A 20,273-nucleotide genomic window follows, 5' to 3' on the forward strand; every position below is an offset into this window, starting at 1 on the left:
GTGGCAGCGTACAATCCCAAACACAGCTAACAATATTTTGCCTCTTCTTAGTGTGTCGAATTGCTTCAATATATGTGCATCTTTACTTTTCCAAGTATTGGTATGACAAAAGGGTAATTTCTGCAGTAGCTTTGTGATTCCTCCTGTCAATCAAATGAGGTCCATTGTGTCATTTGAGCTCTTATGTAATTCATTAGTGTTACACTTCTATCTTGTGTTATTGTTACTGCCCTAAGTGCATATTCACATGTTTCCTACTACTGATCCACATTTTTGATGCTAAAAAATAATTATGACCACCAAAATAACAATCTCACAGATTAAAGAAACTATATGAAGCGGTATATGTGTAAGGGTGGCAGCCCAGGGGCAAAAGCCTAGCATGGGTCGATCCTAATTTGTATATAAGGGTGGCAGCCTAGGGGCGAAAGCCTAGCATGGGTCGATCCCAAAGTTATATATTTGAGGACAGCATCTCAGGGGTTAAAATGCCTAGCATGGGTCATTCTGTTTTACCACTGATCAGTAGGTTATTTGTATCACATGCTTTACAGAGATCGCAATGTAAAGAAAATTAAGAAAAGAATATAATGTACATCATCCCACAACAGCAACAAGGGTGGTCTTTAATCTGATCTATGCATTTACATATTGATACTTGATTTCAATTGATCTCTTGTTTACATATGTTATTGCCTTACATATTCAGTACATTCTTCGTACTGACGTTCCTCTCGGGGGCGCTGCATTTCATGCTGCAGCCACAGGTACTCCAGCTAGTAGACCTCCCCAGTAGGAGCACAGGACACTCAGCTGCTATTGGTGAGCTCCAAGTTGATTCGGAGCTTAATCGAGTCTTTGGCATCTATTTTGTTACCGTATAGTAGTTAGGGGTAAGGCGGGGCCTTTTCCCGACCTAAACTAAGATTGTCTATCTTGTAGAGGCTTTGTAGACAAATGTATAAAGTTTGGTTGTGTCTTGTCTCATAACAATTGTGGCCTCAACGGCCAAGTGTTGTACATAAGCTTTGGGCCTGTCTATGTCGGTCTTTTATCACTACAGAGCATATAAGCTTGTCATAGCTTCATAGTTATCATAGTTAAATGTATGGTAAGTGCAGGTTGTAAGTTGGTTCTCCCGGGCCATTTAGACATCGGGTGCCTGTCCGTCTTAATCAGATCTGAGGCGTGACATTTATATACACATTGAGTATTATTGTATTTTTCAATACATTGAGTTGTTATCTACAGTTTTACAGCTTTCCATAGATATTACATCTTTTACTGTTGCTTTATCCTTGAGTATCATGAGTTGAGTCTTTCGAGTTGAGTACCTATGCGTTGAGTATCTTGAGTTGAATTGTGCTTCATTGAGTCGAGTACCTTATTTTTGAGTTGAGCCCCATTTCACTGAGTTTAGAACCTTATTACTAAGTTGAGTATCTTATCCTTGAGTACTTTTGAGTTGAGTAAGTTTGAGTAGTTTTGAGTATCCTTGTGTTGAGTAAATTTGAAAAGAGGTAGGTATGTTTCCCTTTTTATAAAGTGTCAAGCTTATGTTATGCTTTAGAATTCCCCTTATATGCTCATACATTCCATGTACTGAGCCATGCGGCCTGCATCCTTTCATGATGCAGATTCAGATATTCAGGATCATCAATAGGAGCTTTGTTGATACCACATGGAGTTCGTGTTAGCTATGGTGAGCCTCCTTGCTTCCGGAGGATTTCATTTACTTTTTCAGTTTTGTTAGGATGTCAGGGCTCTTGTCCCGACTTCCATCATTGTCAGTTAGAGGCTTCATAGCTAGACAGTAGAGTTTTAGAAGTCTGTTCACTTATTTAATTAAATGTTTTAAAGACTTAAGTTGCCTATTTTTGGTGAGTTGAATATATTATATTATTCACAGTTTTCCTTTAAGTTAAAGCTTTGTATTTAAGTTTTCATGAATTTTATTCTGTTTTAAGCTTTGTATGCTTAAGTTAGTCTTCCGCTTGTAGTCAGCCAGGATAAGGGTCCCTTTAAGGAAATTATTCACCCCTAGTACCTGAAATTTAAATGAATAGATCCTCTCATCAAAGAACAATTCTATTCACCATTGTATGGATACAAAAAAATGGTGTCAGCGAGTCATTTAATAGGAGCAAAGTACACAATTATTTAATTCTCCAGAATAAGAAGAAGAAATTCAAAATTTTCGTTGTTTTAAAAATGAGAGGAAATTCCTCTATTTATAGACAACAAAAGGTAGTGTGAAGAATTGCTTATTGTGTCTTATCAGAAAGGTTACAACCTTTCATAAAAGTCATAACTTTTCATAAAAGTCACAACTTTTCATAAAAGTCGCAACTCTTCATAAAAGTCGCAACTCTTCATAAAAGTCACAACTTTTCATAAAAGTCACATATTTTCATGAAAGGGGAAGGCTAGTTTTCGAAATAAAATAAATTAAAAGGGAATCCTGGTTTGTGGTGGCGCATAGGCGGGTCTAGGGTTCTTTTATATATATATATATATATATATATATATAGTATGATTTAATAGCTAATTTTTGTGAGATAAATATTTTTATGAATGCAAATATTATAATGTCAATTATATTTGTATATCAAATCTCTCTGGCTTTATATACAAACACAAATTATACATTGTATTTTGTATAATCCGAGAAAGAAAGACTAAAAGAGAACTAGGAAGATTTGTATTTGAATAATTATAAGTGTATAGGACGAAGAAATATGTATTTCAATTTGTATATACAATTCTCTCTTGGTTTATAGAAACACCAATTGTCACGACCCGGGAGCATCCTCAAGTCATAATAAGGCATACTCGACCCCGAAGGGGTCTTATACAAGCCACATAGTCATTCATTGCATTCAATAATGATAATAGTGCGGAATTAAAAACTTATTTACATCCACACATTCAAACTTCATTAAAACAACTTTAAAAACACACAACGGAAGTCTAAGTCTCACATGGCCATCTTAGACACAATCACAAAACATAAGTTGGGACATAACCCTTTACAATCGAAACAAAACTAAAAGTGTCTATTACATGAACAAAAGAACTTAAAAGTTTTATCCTCGAATCCATGAGGACATACCAAGTCTTGGAGGAAAGCAATCCAACACTTCAAACTAGCTAGGAGGGATCACTTGCCGGAACCTACACTTATAGTAAAAACGTGAAGAATATGGGTTAGTACACAAAATGTACTAAGTATGATGACCATGCAAAACATGCTTTAAAAGGGACATTTTGGCTAGAAAACATGCATTATGCCACTTTTTGAAGTATCACGAACAGTTGCATAGAAGACATACAAGACAAGCATAAACATCAAGTAAGTCATAATATCACCTTTAAACAATATCAACATGAAAACCTTTACCTTGGACCTTCACCTCAAGCAACCCTTATGCTATACCTCGTGCAATGTATGGATGGCGTCCCATACCACCATCCATACTAAGGCACCACATTTAGGTCACTTAAAGTAACTTATCATTCCTTTCTTTCACCTTTGCACAATATTCATACATAAGAGGTATATCATTAATTAAGACATGACAGGGGAAAATAACTCATAATATAACCCAAGTATAACATGCATCTCATAATAAGCATTTGAGAGCCAACATTCTTTAATAACCTCATTTAGGGCACATTTATGTCACATACATTAGGATTTAGAGAAACTCACTATGACCCTCTCCAAGCCTACTCGTGCAATGTAAGCATCCCATACTACTACCTACACTTTGTAGAACCTATCAAGAAACCATAATGAAATCTCACATGATGGGAAGTAAGCGTTTAACCGACATAGACCATGAGAGCTTGTCATGGAATCCGGTGTCATAAGTCTCCACACCGTAAATAGGTGGTCTACTTGCCTAAGGAAGACTGGTATATATAGCTTAATGGATCCACTAGCTACCTATGCGGGCACATAGTTTATGGGATAAGGTAGACGATCATTGAAACTCATGCCTAACTATTGGGGAAGTTTCCATCTAACCAAATCCACTTGGTGCTTAGCCTACATTCCCATAGAATAGTTCGTTACCTTGACATTATCACATATGAGAGGTGCCATTGGCCTACAAACTCCAAATTACATTCATTAACACGTGAAAGGGTGCTTTAAGCCTACCGTTTCAAGGTTCATTTAGGAAAGCTCATTAACTCCTTTTGAAAGGGTGCCATGGGCCTACCGGTTCAAGTCTCATCATTAACCTTCATGGAAAGGTGCCATAGGCCTACCGATTCCAAGGTTCATTACTATCATTAATGGAAGGGTGCCATTAGCCTACAGATTCCAATGTTCATTACTATCATTAATGGAAGGGTGCCATTAGCCTACCAATTCCAAGGTTCATTATTATCATGAGTGGAAGGGTTCTACTAGACTACCAATTCGAGGATTCAACAACGTAACCAACAATATAATCATTTAAACAAGAAAAAGATGCACAAGCTCTACCAATTCGAGATATGCAATACATTGGAGAATCCTTCATATTCTATCATCAACATTCATGAGTGTCAAATTGAGAAAAAGCCTTTCAATAATAACACATTTACGTTCATAACATGATCACATTAACTCCATTGAATGTCCATTCATAAAATGTCATTTAACACTTCAATTTCTCATACTATGCCTTCAAGGCCATGGTCACAATGTACAAAATAAGTAAACACCTCCACCTTTCAAGTGGATCATCATCAAGAACAATTCTACTAATAATATGAGATTAAGTCAACTTACCATCCTCCAAAGCCATAATCACCATTACTCAATTTCCAACAATTCTATCACCACAAGGTGATTCACCCATAACTTGCCCATAAGGCCACAATCCTCAATTCATCCATATACCAACAATTCATCATAAATAGGTATAGAAAACCATATAAATCAACAATACAATCCAATCTAAACACAATTTCATCAACATTAAATCATAGGCATTAAACCCACTTCATAAGCAAATTCTAGGCTTTTAATGAAAACATGGGTTCTTGAAGAAGTTTCATATAAAATCATCTTAAAATCATAAATATAACTTCAATTCACCAATATAATGACTTTGAAAACATTTTACCCATGAACCCATACCTAGAATAGAAAATAGAAGTTTTGTTCTTTGAAGACTTTTGAAACCCTTTTGAATGGACTCCTTGAAGGAAAGATAATCAAGGATCAAGGGTCACCATACCTTTGTTAAGATTCCCCAAGGAATTGATGAAGAAACCACCTTCAATCCAAGCCCTAGCTCCAAGTTCTTGACCTTCTTAAATGGAGGATTGTAGAGAGAGAAATATTTGAGAAGAGGTGGGTTTCTTTTTAATTCTAATTGGAGTGACTTAAATGGAAGAATTTTGGTCTAGAAGGGTTTTATAATTGCTAAGAAATGCATATAATAATAGGGACTCAACTTAGGAAAATAATTAAGGACCCACAAAGTTAAAATTAAAAGTTTTCACTAAACCCGTCTAAGCTTGTCCTTTTTTGACAGTGCTTCACTATTTTGGGCATAACCTTTTACTACGATATCGGAAAAGGGAAAACTCTGTGGCGTTGGAAAGAGGACTCACATACCTTTAATTGGATAGGTAATGGTCCACCTAATTCCTTTTGAGCTAAAAGATATCATCATTTGAAGTTGACCCTAAAAGTTGTAACTTTAAAAATCTGCCCCTTTCCCGTCTGTTCCAGTGGGATTACTCAAAGGCTGGTCAACTGGGCAGTCCACTAGGCGACCATAGGGGCATAGGGTCAACTTGCCAACCCCTTAGGTGATCTAGAAGCCCTATCGCCAAACAGTCCTTCCAAGGACAAGGCTTCTTTCACCCTAACTCGCTAGCCTAGGCCCTTGCTTGCACCCTAGGATGCTACCTAGCTCCATTTAAGTTCGAAAACAGCATAAACATCAACCTAAGCTCCCACTAACCCAAACGTCAAGGCTCAAGTTCATTCTATCATTTTCCGAGTCGTTACACCAACATAACTTATACATTTGTGTTTGTATAAAGTGAGAGAGGCGAGGGAGAGTGGCGAGCGAGATTCAAGGGAGAGATGAATGAAAATTTGTTTGCTACATATCAAAATTAATTCAAACTGTGGTTATATCGTTTATTTTGAATTAATAGATTGCTATTTTATACAATTTTTCCATTATGAATTGGATCGTGTTTGCAATTTATTCACATACTTGAACAAAAAGACATTTGCAAGGTCCAAATTCTGCAATTGCAGCGTCTATAGGCTTTCTCATAATTTGGATATGCTAATTTGGGAGCAGAAGGTGAGGGTGTCCAGCAGGCTCCTTCTTTGGCTTTCCCTTTAAGGGACGCGCTTCCTTAGTCGTGAGAATTTCCTCCCTCTCATGTTGTCTCCTCACCAAGCAGTCTTCTTGTCATTTCATCCTTTCCTCATATCTAATTTGGCCTGAAGTCTTTCTTCAGCTATGTTTGGAAGGATAGATAGGTAGTAACTAATTTTAAGGGTGTACATATAGATGGTTCTTTGGTTCGGTTTTTTCATTTACCTAATCAAACCAGCCATGTCGGTTTTATAACTTCATAAATGATGTTTTCGTAATTAAGACACAACTTTCGATTCAAGTGTCTACGATCGTACAATAATAATATAACCCAACCGGATGGATTGGGGTGGAGTCCCAAGGAAGCGGCTTCAGAGAATTAATAGTTAAGTGCGAATATGCTAGAGTTAACCATAGATAAAAACATTATCTAGTAAAAACATAATAAATTAAGGGTTTGACACGAATGTCAATTATCAACGAGGGTTTGTAGTCGATTAGGAACTAAAACAGCGAAAACAAAAAGATGCGAATATAGGGAGGCGAGATTCTTGGGATGTGATAGGAATATGAGACAAACTACACAATCGGGTAAATGCTATTGATAATCATTTGCTGAACATTTGTAACTAGGCTAGATTTTAGTGGGGGCAAATTCTCTCTTGAGTAACTTACCTCAAATCAAATCCTTTTCTCTCGAACACCGAGTTGTCGCTTTTAAACACAACCTCTGCCTTAGTCCATTCACTCTCTCGAGCTGAATATGTGGGAAAAGGCCTAGGATTCACTCTCTCGAGCAAGCTAAAAACACTAAGATGAAATCGTATTTGCAACTGCAATACATTAAGTTCAAATAAAACTACTAAATGAAATCACATTTAAACAGCAAATAGACTAACAAAAAGTAATACCCAACAGGAAATTTAAACCATATTCACAAAATCACACCCCAAGTATTGGGGTTTTAGCTAGACATAGAGAAAAGGAAGAAAATGATACCAAATCGAAGGATCACTCGACGTAGTTAGTCGGGATCGCCGATGCACTCGACGATCCGCCGTTTGTTCTGCTTCATCGCCTATCAGTTGTTTCCTTCAGCATCTTCGTGTTCTGGATCATTGGGTGATATAGTACTGTTTCGCGAAACTGTTCGGCTACGCGCCGACTGCTCCTTTTCATTGCGACCTGATCTTTTCCTTCAGGGCTCAGTTCATTGGAACTTTGGGCGAGGTTAAGGTCTTTTGGCGACTCACCTAATGATTTAGGCGATCCTCAGGCCTTCTTTTCTTCGTCTTTTCAGCTGCCTTGTTCCTTTTTGCCAAGTAGTGTCCATTCTTTGGCTTAAACTCCAAATACCTGAAACTTAAGGATTTACATCAATTATTGAGACAAAATATGCATTTGAGGACACTAATTCTATTAAAGTGTTGCCCTAAATGAGTCCAAATTGTGGACTAATCAACACCCCCAACTTAAACTTTTGTTTGTCCTCATGTAAAACTCAAGTTCGGCAGTTCAAAAACAATGTCTCAACCAATGCTACACAAGACTCAATCATGAATGCACACACAAGACTCAATTTACTCATGTGAAGATCAAATGTGCACTCAAAGTTTCAATTTGTGACTCACCAATATCAAAGAATCTAAAGCTTACTATACTCACTTCAAATTCAAGTTCAAGCTCAACAAAGGAAATCAAATGCCATCACACAAAAGAGTGATTCCATTTTCACACACAATGTTTCAACAACTTAAAGTTCTGTAATCAAATGCAATGCTCACACTCACAAAGAAGAACACTATGCATGTGTTCACCCATAGGTTTGCCTTTATTTTCCAATTGACAATTGCTTCAGCTCACTCAAGATCAAAAAGGTGTTTCCACTTGTAATGGGGATGAATGCAAATGTATAGTCATTTTAGGTTGAGTCACTTTCATCCTCATGAAATGTGGTGCTCACAACACTTCCTTTCCTCTTCTTTCATCATTTTCTTTAGTGCTCATAAGTCATCCCATTATTCACTAGAAATTTGGCGATGAGGAGGGCCTTTAGGCGAATCGCTGACAGCTTTCGGCAAGCAAGGGCTAGCCCGCCGAAAGTTACAGTGCAAAAATGGCTCAGGGGTGCAGACAAAGGGCGATCAATAAGTCTTTTGGTGAGTCGCCGAGTGCCTTTAGCGACCTCAGGCTTTTCACCGAAATTTATAGAGTCCAAAAACTCATTAAGCATGAAATTAAAGGCGAGATGGGGAATTTTGGCGAACCGTCGAGTGGTTCCAACTCGCCAAATGACCCAACGTGCCTACTTTCAACCTATATTCTCGAATTCAACCCTGCAACCCCCCAAAAAAAATCAAATCAACACAAGTCAAATTAAAGCAAGACCCATCACACCCATTGCCCCGGTATACTTAGACTTCTCCAGATTTTGCAAAATTTGGCCAATTGACGACCGTTGCCCTTAAGAATGACGTCACCCTTTCTATTATTGGGCAAATTACATCGTTTGGCAAAAATACGGGCTACTCTGACTTTACCCAACTAAATATAACAACATGCAAGCACAACCTCACAAATTTTATTTAATTTTAACGCACAAAAACTACGAGATTTCAACATTCACAACAATATGGGCAAAATTATCAATTCAAAAGGCATTTAAACATTCTAATCCTATCAGAGAGGCCCAACTCACTTCAACAAGATAATAATGTTGCAAATGAGTACAAATTTTTTAAAAAAACTCGGGGTTCGAAAAACCAACCATTAATACCGATTAAAACAAGATTGTAATGCTAGGCGACAAAGCATTCCAAATCCGAGCACAGTTCTGTAACTCAAATACAGAAATAAAGCGAGAAATATAGAAAATACTAATCAGGTGTGAGTTTGTGAAAGTCGAAAGTTAGGGAAAGTGAAGAGTTTGAAAATTTAAACCTCTGACCTTTTAAAAATCACCTAGGTCTCACCCATTCGGCGACATTAGTCATGCTCGCCGAACTACTCGGCAACACGCCGAATTATCACTTACCTCACCAAGTTTTATAGGACCTCCAGTTAAACTGGGGGTCCGAACGGTGATACACTCAAATTACACCTCCTTTCAGAAGTATAAGCGATCGTTATCAAGTAAAGAACCCTACTTGTAGGTTGGGATCGATCCCACGAGGAAAATGGTTTAGACTTTACTTTTAACCAACAATTATATTTAATTAGTCAAATTATTTCCAGAAACAGGTAATAGAAAGGGGGGTTGTGCTTGTGTGAAACAAATAGTACGGACTTAAATAAGTAATTAATAATTAAACTCAACTTTGGTTGTTATCAAGATAAGAGAAAGAACTAGGGTATATGTGTTCCCCACAATCTCATAATGCAGTAATCCTAGTAATAGCAATCCTTTTCTAGTGTATTACATGCAAAGTGATAAGTTAGGTATCTCTAAATCCTTGGTCCGGCATCTAGAGAATTTCACCCCGCACCTTGGTCCGGCTACGTGTGTATAATTTACTAACCCTTACCTTTACCTCATATTAGACATCATAATCGATGTTTGGCTTAGTTATTACTTCGCACCAATCGACACTAGCCTATTAGATAGTATCACACTAAATCTATGTTGATAATTCTTTTCTTGTTAATTACCTCCTTGGTCCGGCAAGTAGTAACAAGGCGAGTTCTAACGTTGGCCACCGTTAAAAAGACTTCTAAACGAAAGAATTATCAATGCATGCAAAATACTAGTCAAGAATTGCTTATTTACTATTCATACTTTGTTAATCGATCATGGTTCCCACAACCCTAGTTGTGGATTTAGTTACTCATATTGTCAAGAACACAATTCATAATTGTAGATGAGGAAATCATGAACTTACGTAAAGAGAATAATAAACCCAAAAAATTAACTTGAATTGCAAAGCCAAAATCTTCAAAACGATGTTTTGTTCTTTTTGGGGTGTGTAAACCCAAGTCTTGTAATATCCTAAATCTACTATTACTTTAGAATGTTTGTGTGAAGCATGAGCAGGCTTATTTTGGTACTCGAAAGCTTGTAATATTCTTGTTATTTCATCCTTGAGTGTGATGATATTATATATACATGAAAAGCTCGTCGGTTATTTGCTTAAATTACTTTTCGGAGGTCAATATGCATCTAATCTCTCTACTAGATTAAAATCAGTATGCCCTTGTTAATTGATTATGAGTGTCGCAAGTATAAGTTAAGTCTCTTTAAAAAGGGTCACTACAAGTGTTGGTATCAGAGCCTAAGTTTGTGGTTCTAGGAATTTTGATTTGAATTACCTGTATACTTGTTCACTTTCGAAAAAGGTTCTATTTGTATTATTTGGTCAATTACATGGTTTATAATGTTTTTATCGCATATAGAATGCATATGCATCAAGTACATATCCCTAATGCAATGTGATCTTTCCTTTTGATGAATTAAGTCATGCCTACTTCTTTTGACCGACCTATGGAAGTTGCTCCTGAAGGTTCGGGTGCCTCTGTTTCCCAACTTCATGAAATGGAAGGGGTTGGAGAACATATCTCAAATCAGTATGTTCCCCACACTAGCGGTTCTGAAGTGGGAAACCATTAGGGTGTAAGAGCTGGTCCACATCCTTACATGAGTCATGGTACTCAAACCATGAATCCTCATTTTCCACAAATGGTTGAATTCTTCCACCACATGGCTGAAGCGATTCATGATCCCCACAGGATTAACTTTGAGAAAATGAGGAAAATGGGTGGAGTGGAGTTTGAAGGAACTGTTGATCCCACTGATGCTGAACAATGGCTTGATCGCATGGAGAGGGTATTTGAGCAATTAGAGTGTTCAGATGTTGTAAAATTTAAGTATGCTATTTCACTATTACAAAAGGATGCTTACTATTGGTGGGTAAGTGTTCTGAATGCCAAGGTAAAACCTCATATTCTTACTTGGGATGATTTTCTTAGGGAATTTCGTTTGAAATATGTCCCACCTGCTTATTGTTATGCAAAGAAAAAGGAGTTTTTGAATCTAAGGCAACGAGGCATGTCTATTGTTGAATACGAACATAGGTTTCTAAGGCTCTCTCGCTATGCTGGTGGTATTATTAAAAAGGAAAAAGACAAGTGCAGGAAGTTGGAAGACGGTTTAAATGATTTCATTAGGAAGAATGTGGCGATCCTGCAACATGAGAAATTTTGTAAGTTAGTGTCTGCTGTTTTTACTTGGGAACGACTTGATAAAGAAAAAGCTAGAAGAAATAAAAAAGATTTTGAAAGGCTAGACCAGATTTTGGGGGTCCATCCAAAAGGGGAAAGTTTAATAATTCTAAGGCTGGTAGTGATAACATTCCACCTCAACAAAGGCAAAACATATCAGAATTTTCTACAGCTAGCACTCCAAATTATGGCCAAGGCAAGCCTCGCTTTCCCACTTGTCCACAATGTGGAATGAATCATTATGGTACTTGCAGGAGAGCTTCTGGTGCGTGTTTCAATTATGGGAGCTTTGATCATAAAGTGAAGGATTGTCCTAATCCTAATAATGCTCCATCGTTGAGAACAGAAGTCTCAGTTCATAAGACTTTTGTCAATCCTCCTCAAACTAATAGAGGTGCAAGACCTAAAAACACCTAGGCGGCGGGTTCAAGTTGATCTAATCAACCTAGTGGGCAAAGGGCTACTGCACGCGCTTATGCTATGAGGCAGAGGGATGATCAAGATGGACACGACGTGGTTGTTGGTAAATTTCACTTATTTGGCTTATGTGTGTTTACATTATTTGATCTTGGTTCTACACATTCCTATATTTGTTCATCACTTGTTCTTCCTGAAAATGTGAAATCTGTAAGACTTAATTACGATGTGCTGGTTGAAAGTCCTCTGTGTTATCAAGTTGTGTGTAATCAAATTTACCAAGATTGTCCCTTCGTGATTCAAAACCTAGTCTTCGCTGCTGATTTGATTGAAAAGCCCTTCAAGGATTTTGATGTTATTACCGGGATAGATTGGCTTTATAAATATCATGTGGTGGTAGATTTTAGGTGTAAGCATGTGACTTTTAAAGATCCTACATTTTCACACATCATTGTACAAGGTGAAAGATCAGTGACATCTAGTTTATTTCTGCGGCATTGGCAAGAAAGTTGATGCGTCAAGGTTATGGGGCATACCTTGGTCACATAGTTGATACACAGTTGAAGAGTCCTCGTATCAACGACATACCTGTTGTATGTGATTTTCCAGATGTATTTCCAGAAAACCTTTCGGGATTGCCCCAGAAAGAGAGGTTCAGTTTCCAATCGAGCTTATTCCTGGATCTACTCCTATTTTGATCATCCCTTATATAATGGCTCCAGCAGAGTTAAGAGAATTGAAAGCTCAATTGCAAGAACTACTTGAGAAAGGTTTTATTCGACCTAGTGTTTCTCCTTGGGAAGCCCCTATTTTATTCATAAAGAAGAAAGATGGCACTCTTAGGCTTTATATTGACTTTAGACAATTGAGCAGAATCACAATCAAGAATAGATATCCACTACCAAGAATTGATGATTTGTTTGACCAACTTAAAGGTGCTAAAGTATTCTAAAAAATTGATTTAAGGTCTGGATATCACCAACTGCGTGTTAGAGAGAAAGATATTCCTAAAACTTCTTTTAGAACTAGATATGGTCATTACGAATTTTTGGTGATGCCATTCGGATTGACAAATGCTTCTGTGGTATTCATGGATCTAATGAATCGAGTATTCAAGCCTTATCTTGATCAGTTTGTTGTTGTTTTTATAGATGATATTTTAATATTTTCCAAAACTAGTGAAGACCATGATAAACACCTCCGGATTATTTTAAAAATTTTGAAGGAGAAAGAACTTTATGCTAAATTTTTCAAGTGTGAATTTTGGCTTGATGAAGTAGCTTTTATGGGATATGTTGTATCAACTGAAGGTGTGAAGATGGATGCTAGTAAAATACAAGCAGTTGTTGAATGGAGACCTCCCAAAAGTCCGACTAAGGTAAGAAGTTTCTTAGGCGTAGCATGATACTACAAAAGATTTGTGAAAGGCTTTTCCATTATCGCCTCTCCTTTGACTAAGCTCTTGCAGAAGGAAGCAAAGTTTATTTGGGATGACAAATGTCAAGAGAGCTTTGAAACTGTCAAATCGTTGTTGACTCAAGCGCCTATAATTACTCTACCAATTGAAGGAAAGAGTATGTAGTATATAGTGATGGTTCTCACAATGGTCACGGATGCATTTTGATGCAAGAAGGGAATGTAATTTCTTATGCCTCTCGGAAATTAAAACCGCATGAATTGAATTATCCTACACATGATCTTCAACTTGCTGCTATAGTGTTTGCTTTAAAAGTATGGCAACATTATTTATATGGAGGGAAATGTCCTATCTTCACTGATCACAAGAGCTTAAAGTACTTGGGTACTCAAAAGGAGCTAAACCTTCGACAACGTAGATGGCTTGAACTCATCAAGGATTATGACTGCACGATTGATTATCATCCAGGTAAAGCCAATGTGGTTGCAGATGCCTTAAGTTGGAAATCCTTCCCAAGCATTTTTTTTGAGTCCTTTACCTTTGTTCCTTGAGTTATGAGTCATGAATGTTTGTTTTACAGTTGATTCAAATGGTTCAGCTATTGCTAGTTTACAAGTAAAGCCAATATTACTTGAACAAGTTAAAGAAGCACAAATGTTAGATGAGAAACTTCTAAAATTGACCAGAGAAGTTCAAAGTGGGGAAAAACTTGATTTTACATTTACGGATGATGGTGGCTTATTTTATCAAAACAGGTTATGTGTCCCTAATGATGACAAATTGAGGAGAGAAATATTGAATGAACCGCATACTTCACCATATGCAATGCATCCTGGAGGTACAAAGAGTTACCATACCATCAAAGAAAATTATTGATGGAATGGTATGAAGAGAGACATTGCGGAATTCGTCTCTAAATGTTTGGTTTGTCAACAAGTAAAGGCAGAACATCAAGTCCCAGGGGGTTTACTACAACCCTTGTCGATGCCGAAATGGAAATTGGAGAAAATAACTATGGACTCTGTTTCTGGACTTCCTTGCACTCAGAGAAATCATGATGCAATATGGGCGATTGTGGACAGGCTAACCAAGAGTGCTTACTTCTTAGCAATCAGGATGGGTTACTCACTTGAGCGTTTAGCCGAGTTGTCCATTAATGAGATTATGGAACTACGTGGGATCCCTGTGTCTATTGTATCAGACCGGGACCCAAGGTTTACATCTAGATTTTAGGGTAGCTTGCAGGATGTTTTGGGTACTAATTTGAGGTTTAGCACTTCATTACATCCTCAAACCGATGGTAAGTTTTGGGTACTAAGTTGAGGTTTGGGAACTTGAAATTTTGTGATATTTGCAACCTTGCTTAAAATAAATTGTGCTCGTAATTTAAGGTTTTGTATGGGGTATTTATGTAGTTTTTCTAATTAAAATTTCATATGAATTGAAAGTGTTGGTATCAATTATATACATATAGGTGTGTATGTATACATTTTGGGCAGCATACAATAATTTGGGGCAACACCTTTTAGTGACAGTTGTTTATGTGAATAAGCATTACTCGTAAGACTATATTATCACACCTCCTCTTGTGATTTTCGTTTGGTACTGAAGTCCAAGAACCTAAGAGCATTTTCTAACCAGTTGTTCATCAAAAGCACAAGAGAAAACCTTGGTCCTTCTAGCTGGAAGTCGAGACATCCTACCTTTTGGTGAGTAATCAAAACTTGTTTTTTTTTTAGCTGAGTAGTGTTTAGTAATTTTAAAATTTCTCGTTCTGTATAACTCCCTTTTCGGTGAATAAATATGATTTGGAAAGTTGATTCCTATACCGACAACTCTTCTGTTTATGGTAAACTCTAATTTAGCTTTTATGACTACGAAATAAGGGACACAACATATGACATGTTCTGTCCAGTTTCTGGAATTTGAAATCCTGTATGTTCAACTGTTAGTATTTCAATTATATCTTGTTGTACAAAGCGTATTTTGCGGTGATTCTTGATTATTTGCAAGACTAAGAGATGTACCTACATATTTTATGAAGGATATAAATTCCATTTTGGCCGTTTGCTATTTCAAATCTAAGTTGCGACATGTAGTGCTTTTATTGGGCAGAATTTCTGTTTTTGGAGTATAGTCGTATTTGTACAGGCTAGGGTTAGTTGTGATGATAACCCTGTGTTACGCCATCATTATTGAGGTACTAGAAAGTAAATAATATATTGAATTCCTTTTTTAAGGGTGTATATCTTCGTGTAAGAGTTGAAGACTTTGATACACTGGTTGGTCTACGATTTGACTTTGATACACTGGTTGGTCTACGATTTGAACTCGTGAAGTTGTGTTGATCTGTTTTTGTGCTAAAGAACTGAGGTTTGTGTATAAACTTACACTTGTACTCTTTTTACCTGCTGGTATATCTGAAAGTTTACTTTGGTACCTTGGTTACCTCGTGTCACTTTGCATTGTTGTATTAGTATTCTTTAATACATTAAAGACGCTTGTGTAACTCGCCCACTTGTACGGATTGTTTGATCACTTGGCACTCTTGTTGGGACCTTGTCCTTCTTGTGGCTGTGACTTTGTCACTCTTGTCATGCCTCTTGATTCAGATCATTTACCATCTTGATTCTGGAGTTTTAGTCCATCTTAAGAATGGAAGTTGTCCATTTTAAGTACGAACTAGAACACCATTTTTAATATGGTTTTTGGTTCTCTTGATTATTGGATTTTGACCCTTCTTGGTACCTGCTCGTGCTTGGTGTGACGACATGATGTATATATTGGGCAAGCCTTGTTATTGAATCTCTTGGAAAATGGTTCTATGAGTGTTCTTGACATTTGGATCTCTAAATATCGAACTTGATACCCTTTATATATTGTTTACTAGATTTATTTATTATGTTCTAATATGTTGCACTTGACTTGAGAATGATAACTTGCTGAATTTGAGGGCTCCAAACCAATACTTTTTACACCACTAAGCTATATGCTTAGAGATAGTTGTTTCTATCGTAGGGGCTGTTCGAGATGATGCTAGAAGCTGGCCATTGAAGATGGATGTTTTGAGAGCCTAAAGGAAGATCACATATGCATATAGACATATATATTTTGTATAAACCTTGGGACTTGTACATATTCTATGTGTTGAATATTTACATGGGATTTTGATGGTTTATTTGATCATGTCACCATGAATTGTAATATAAATATGGCTATATGTTTTGTTCTTTTTGGGGTGTGTAAACCCAAGTCTTCTAATATGCTAAATCTATTATTACTTTAGAATGTTTGTGTGAAGCATGAGCAGGCTGATTTCGGTACTTGGAAGCTTGTAATATTCTTGTTATTTCATCCTTGAGTGTGAGGAAATTATATATACATGAAAAGCTCGTCGGTTATTTGTTTAAATTACTTTTTGGAGGTCATTATGCATCTAATCCCTCTACTAGATTAAAATCAGTATGCCCTCGTTAATCGCTTTTGAGTGTCGCAAGTATAAGTTAAGTCTCTTTAAAAAGGGTCGCTACACAATGAACACATCATTATTTTATCAAAACAAAATAAAAAAATAAGGTGTCTTGGGTTGCCTCCCAAGCAGTGCCTTAGTTAACGTCGCAGCACGATGCAAGTCCACCTTCAAACCTCATTATTGGGGTTAGCATTAGTATCACTAGGCAAACCCCCCTGTTGTCTCGAGTTGAGATGAGACGATATATGACCCATTTGGGTCTCCAACTGCCTAATCGACATTGAATGGGAGGTCACGGTCTAGTTAAGGGTAGACACATCTTCTTTCATTTATTTTAAAATCTTGTTTGACCCTTCAACTTTGTTCAGGTTACGAGCGAGCATATCCTCAGAATGACCAACTTCCGAATCGTTTAGCTTTTGGCGCTCGTGGGGAGGCACATACCTATCCTTTCCCCATCCTTCCAATTAGGATTACGGTCCCTCCATTCACGATCTCGATCTTTCCATCCTTCATCCCAACCCCAACCTTGGTTACCACCCTGCCTCGGATAGTTTGAACGATACCCACCGCCTTGGTTGGCTAGGAAATTCACTTCTTCATTATACAAGGCTTCAAACTTGGACTCATCTGTATTAGCACACCCGACACCCACGACATTGAAACTTCAAGCACCAGCTCCCATGACATATTTAGACAAAATATCAAGTTGTGTCATAAGCTTGGCCATGTTTTGGTCCCTCTCTTGATCCTTCTCCATTTGTTCCTTAATTAACTTGAACGTGAAAGGGGAGACCTGGTCTTCACGAGTATACCACGCCCTGTTTATGGTAGTCATGCCATCCAAGAGCTGAGTAGCTATCACATAAGGTTGCTGCAACAAACCTCCCAGAGAGAGTTGGTCAGCAACACTCTTATTTACCGAATCTACACTCTGGTAAAAATACTGCAGCAAAGCGTTATCAAGCAAGCCATGAGTTGGGCATTTAATCACCAACTTTTTGAATCGCAGCCAAGTTTCATGAATAGTCTCTCCTTCTAGACACTTGAAGCTCTAAATGTTGTCTCGAAAAGTCATCATCTTCGAGGGAGGGAAAAATTGCACTTGAAATGTGGTGACCAACTCCTCCTATGAAGTGATCGATTCATTTGGCAATTCGGCCAGCCACTTGCATGCCTCACCCATCAATGAGAACGGGAACAACCTCAACCGGACCGATTCTTGGGAGATATTCTTGAAGGAGAATGGTCCGCATACATCCACGAAGTTTCTAATGTGCTCATAGGGATCCTCATGAGCCAAACCACTGAAAATCCCTTTTAGTTGCAAGAGTTACAACATAGTACTCATGATGTGGAACACTGCATTCCCTTCGACCAGAGGTTAGCGAATAGCACCAATACCGCCCATGAGGTGGGGGTCATTAGCATGCAGCTCGTTGACATCGTTGAGATTTCTGATGTCGTCTTGATGGTCTACTTGGTTGCCATTGCTGCCGTTTACGCTCATACTTCCTTTTTACAATACACAAATAGGCAAAAATGAAACTAAAAATTAGGTAAGTATCACTATAACTAACAAGAACAACATTCAACTTTACTAAAAATTCTCAAGTAACACCACTCCCTGACAGCGACGCTATTTTGATGGTTGACGTAATCAAAGACACAACTTCCAATTCAAGTGTCAACGATCGCGTGTAGTAATATAACCCAACTGAATGGGTTGGGATCGAATCCCAAGGGATCAATTAGTAGTTGAGAATCAAATAGAAAAGTAAAATTATATTCTAGTGAATCATAGCTACAAATATTTACGAGTAAAAAAATACTAAATCAAGAAGTGACACGAATGTCAATTATCAATGGGGGGTTTTGTATTCAACTAATAAGCAAAAATAGCAAAAGTATAAAGATGCGAGATAGGGAGATGGGATTCTTGGGACGTGATAGGAATATGGGATACAATAAACAACTGGGTAAATGCTATTGATATTAAACTGCTAAACATTTGTAACTAAGCTAGACTTTAGTGGGGGTCAATTTTCTCTCCAACAACTTACCCCGAATCAACTCGATTTCTCTCGAACACCGAGTTGCAGCAATTAAGCACAACCTTCGCCTTAGCCCATTCACACTCTTGAGCTGAATGTGTGGGAGAAGGTCTAGGATTCACCCTCTCGAGCTGAACACACAACGACCCAGTAACCACAGGCTATCGATTTAGTAGTTTTGGTTTTAAAATCTCTCTCTCAAGCAAGCCAAAAACAGTAAGATGAAATTTTATTTGCAACTACAATCCCATTAAGTTCAAAAGCAACTACTAAATGAAATCACATTTAAACAACAAATAGACTAACAATGAGAAATACCCAACAATAAATTTAACCCATATTCACATAATTACACCGCAAGAATTGGGATTTTAGCTAGACATGAGAAAAAGATAGAAATGGATACCAAAAAGTGTTTCCATCAAATGGGTACGATAGAAAATATCTTTAATCGCGTCAAGGATGAAGATTCTTCGTGACCCACTTCCAATTTATTGGAATTGTAAACCTTCAAATCTTCAAGGCTCAAGAACAATATCTCCAAAAAACTCTAAGAACTGAAAAATGTCTAGAAAAAGAATAATTAATTTATACAACTTGATTTAAATGGGTATTTACAATTTCTGAAAATTTGTGTTGCTAAGGACCACTCGACAGAGTTAGTCGGGATCGCCGATACACTCAGTGATCCACCCTTCGGTCTGGTTCATCGCCTTTTAGCTTTTGCCTTCAACATCTTCGCGTTTTGAATTATTGGGCGATATGGTCACAGAATTGTTCAGCAATGTGCCAACTGTTCCTTTTCATCGCCAACTTGATCTTTTCCTTCAGGGCTCAGCACACTGGAACTTTGGGTGAGGTAATGGTCATTCGGCGAGTCGCCTAATGCGTTAGGCGATCCTCAGGCCTTCGTTTCTTCGTTCTTTCAGCTGCCTTGTTCCTTTTTGCTTGATAGCGTCCATGCTTAGTCTCTCAACTCAAATACCTGAAACTTAAGGATTTACATCAGTTATTGAGACAAAATATGCATTTGAGGACACTATATCCATTAAAATAAAGCCCTAAAAGAGTCCAAATAGTGGACTCATCAGATTACACTTGGTATGTTGTTGTTTATTGGTTATGTAAATCTTCCATTCAAATGATCAATAATTTGTTATTTCATGATGTATAAAGGTAATGACGACACAAGAGAATGTGCACTAAATAACAAATGGTAGATTTATTTATTGTTATTGATGCAGATTCTGAAGTGATGCAAATCGATATTTACCTACTTGAATAGTATTAGATTCCTCTTGTTTCTATCTCAGGAGAGAAAAATTGTGTCAACATTTTCTAGGGACTCTTCTTCAATA

The 20,273-nt window shown here is 37.4% G+C and overlaps 1 protein-coding gene across 1 annotated transcript; it reads left to right on the top strand.

Annotated features, from left to right (window-relative positions):
• Positions 1-11,013: 11,013 nt before the first annotated feature.
• Positions 11,014-11,972, top strand: LOC125839859 (uncharacterized). The gene is made up of 2 exons (XM_049518842.1): positions 11,014-11,536; positions 11,626-11,972. Exons 1-2 carry the CDS (start codon positions 11,014-11,016, stop codon positions 11,970-11,972), a joined length of 870 nt encoding a protein of 289 aa, XP_049374799.1.
• Positions 11,973-20,273: the final 8,301 nt, after the last annotated feature.

This window comes from Solanum verrucosum, unplaced genomic scaffold (assembly GCF_900185275.1).
Source record: "Solanum verrucosum unplaced genomic scaffold, falcon-dt-bn FXZP01000221.1, whole genome shotgun sequence".
Taxonomy (NCBI): domain Eukaryota; kingdom Viridiplantae; phylum Streptophyta; class Magnoliopsida; order Solanales; family Solanaceae; genus Solanum; species Solanum verrucosum.

Excerpts from the sequence above, each read along its gene's own strand:
- LOC125839859 (XM_049518842.1), top strand. The coding sequence starts at position 11,014 with ATGGTTGAATTCTTCCACCACATGGCTGAAGCGATTCATGATCCCCAC. Across the intron at positions 11,537-11,625 it reads CCTGCAACATGAGAAATTTT|ATTTTGGGGGTCCATCCAAA; the intron begins GTAAGTTAGTGT and ends AGGCTAGACCAG.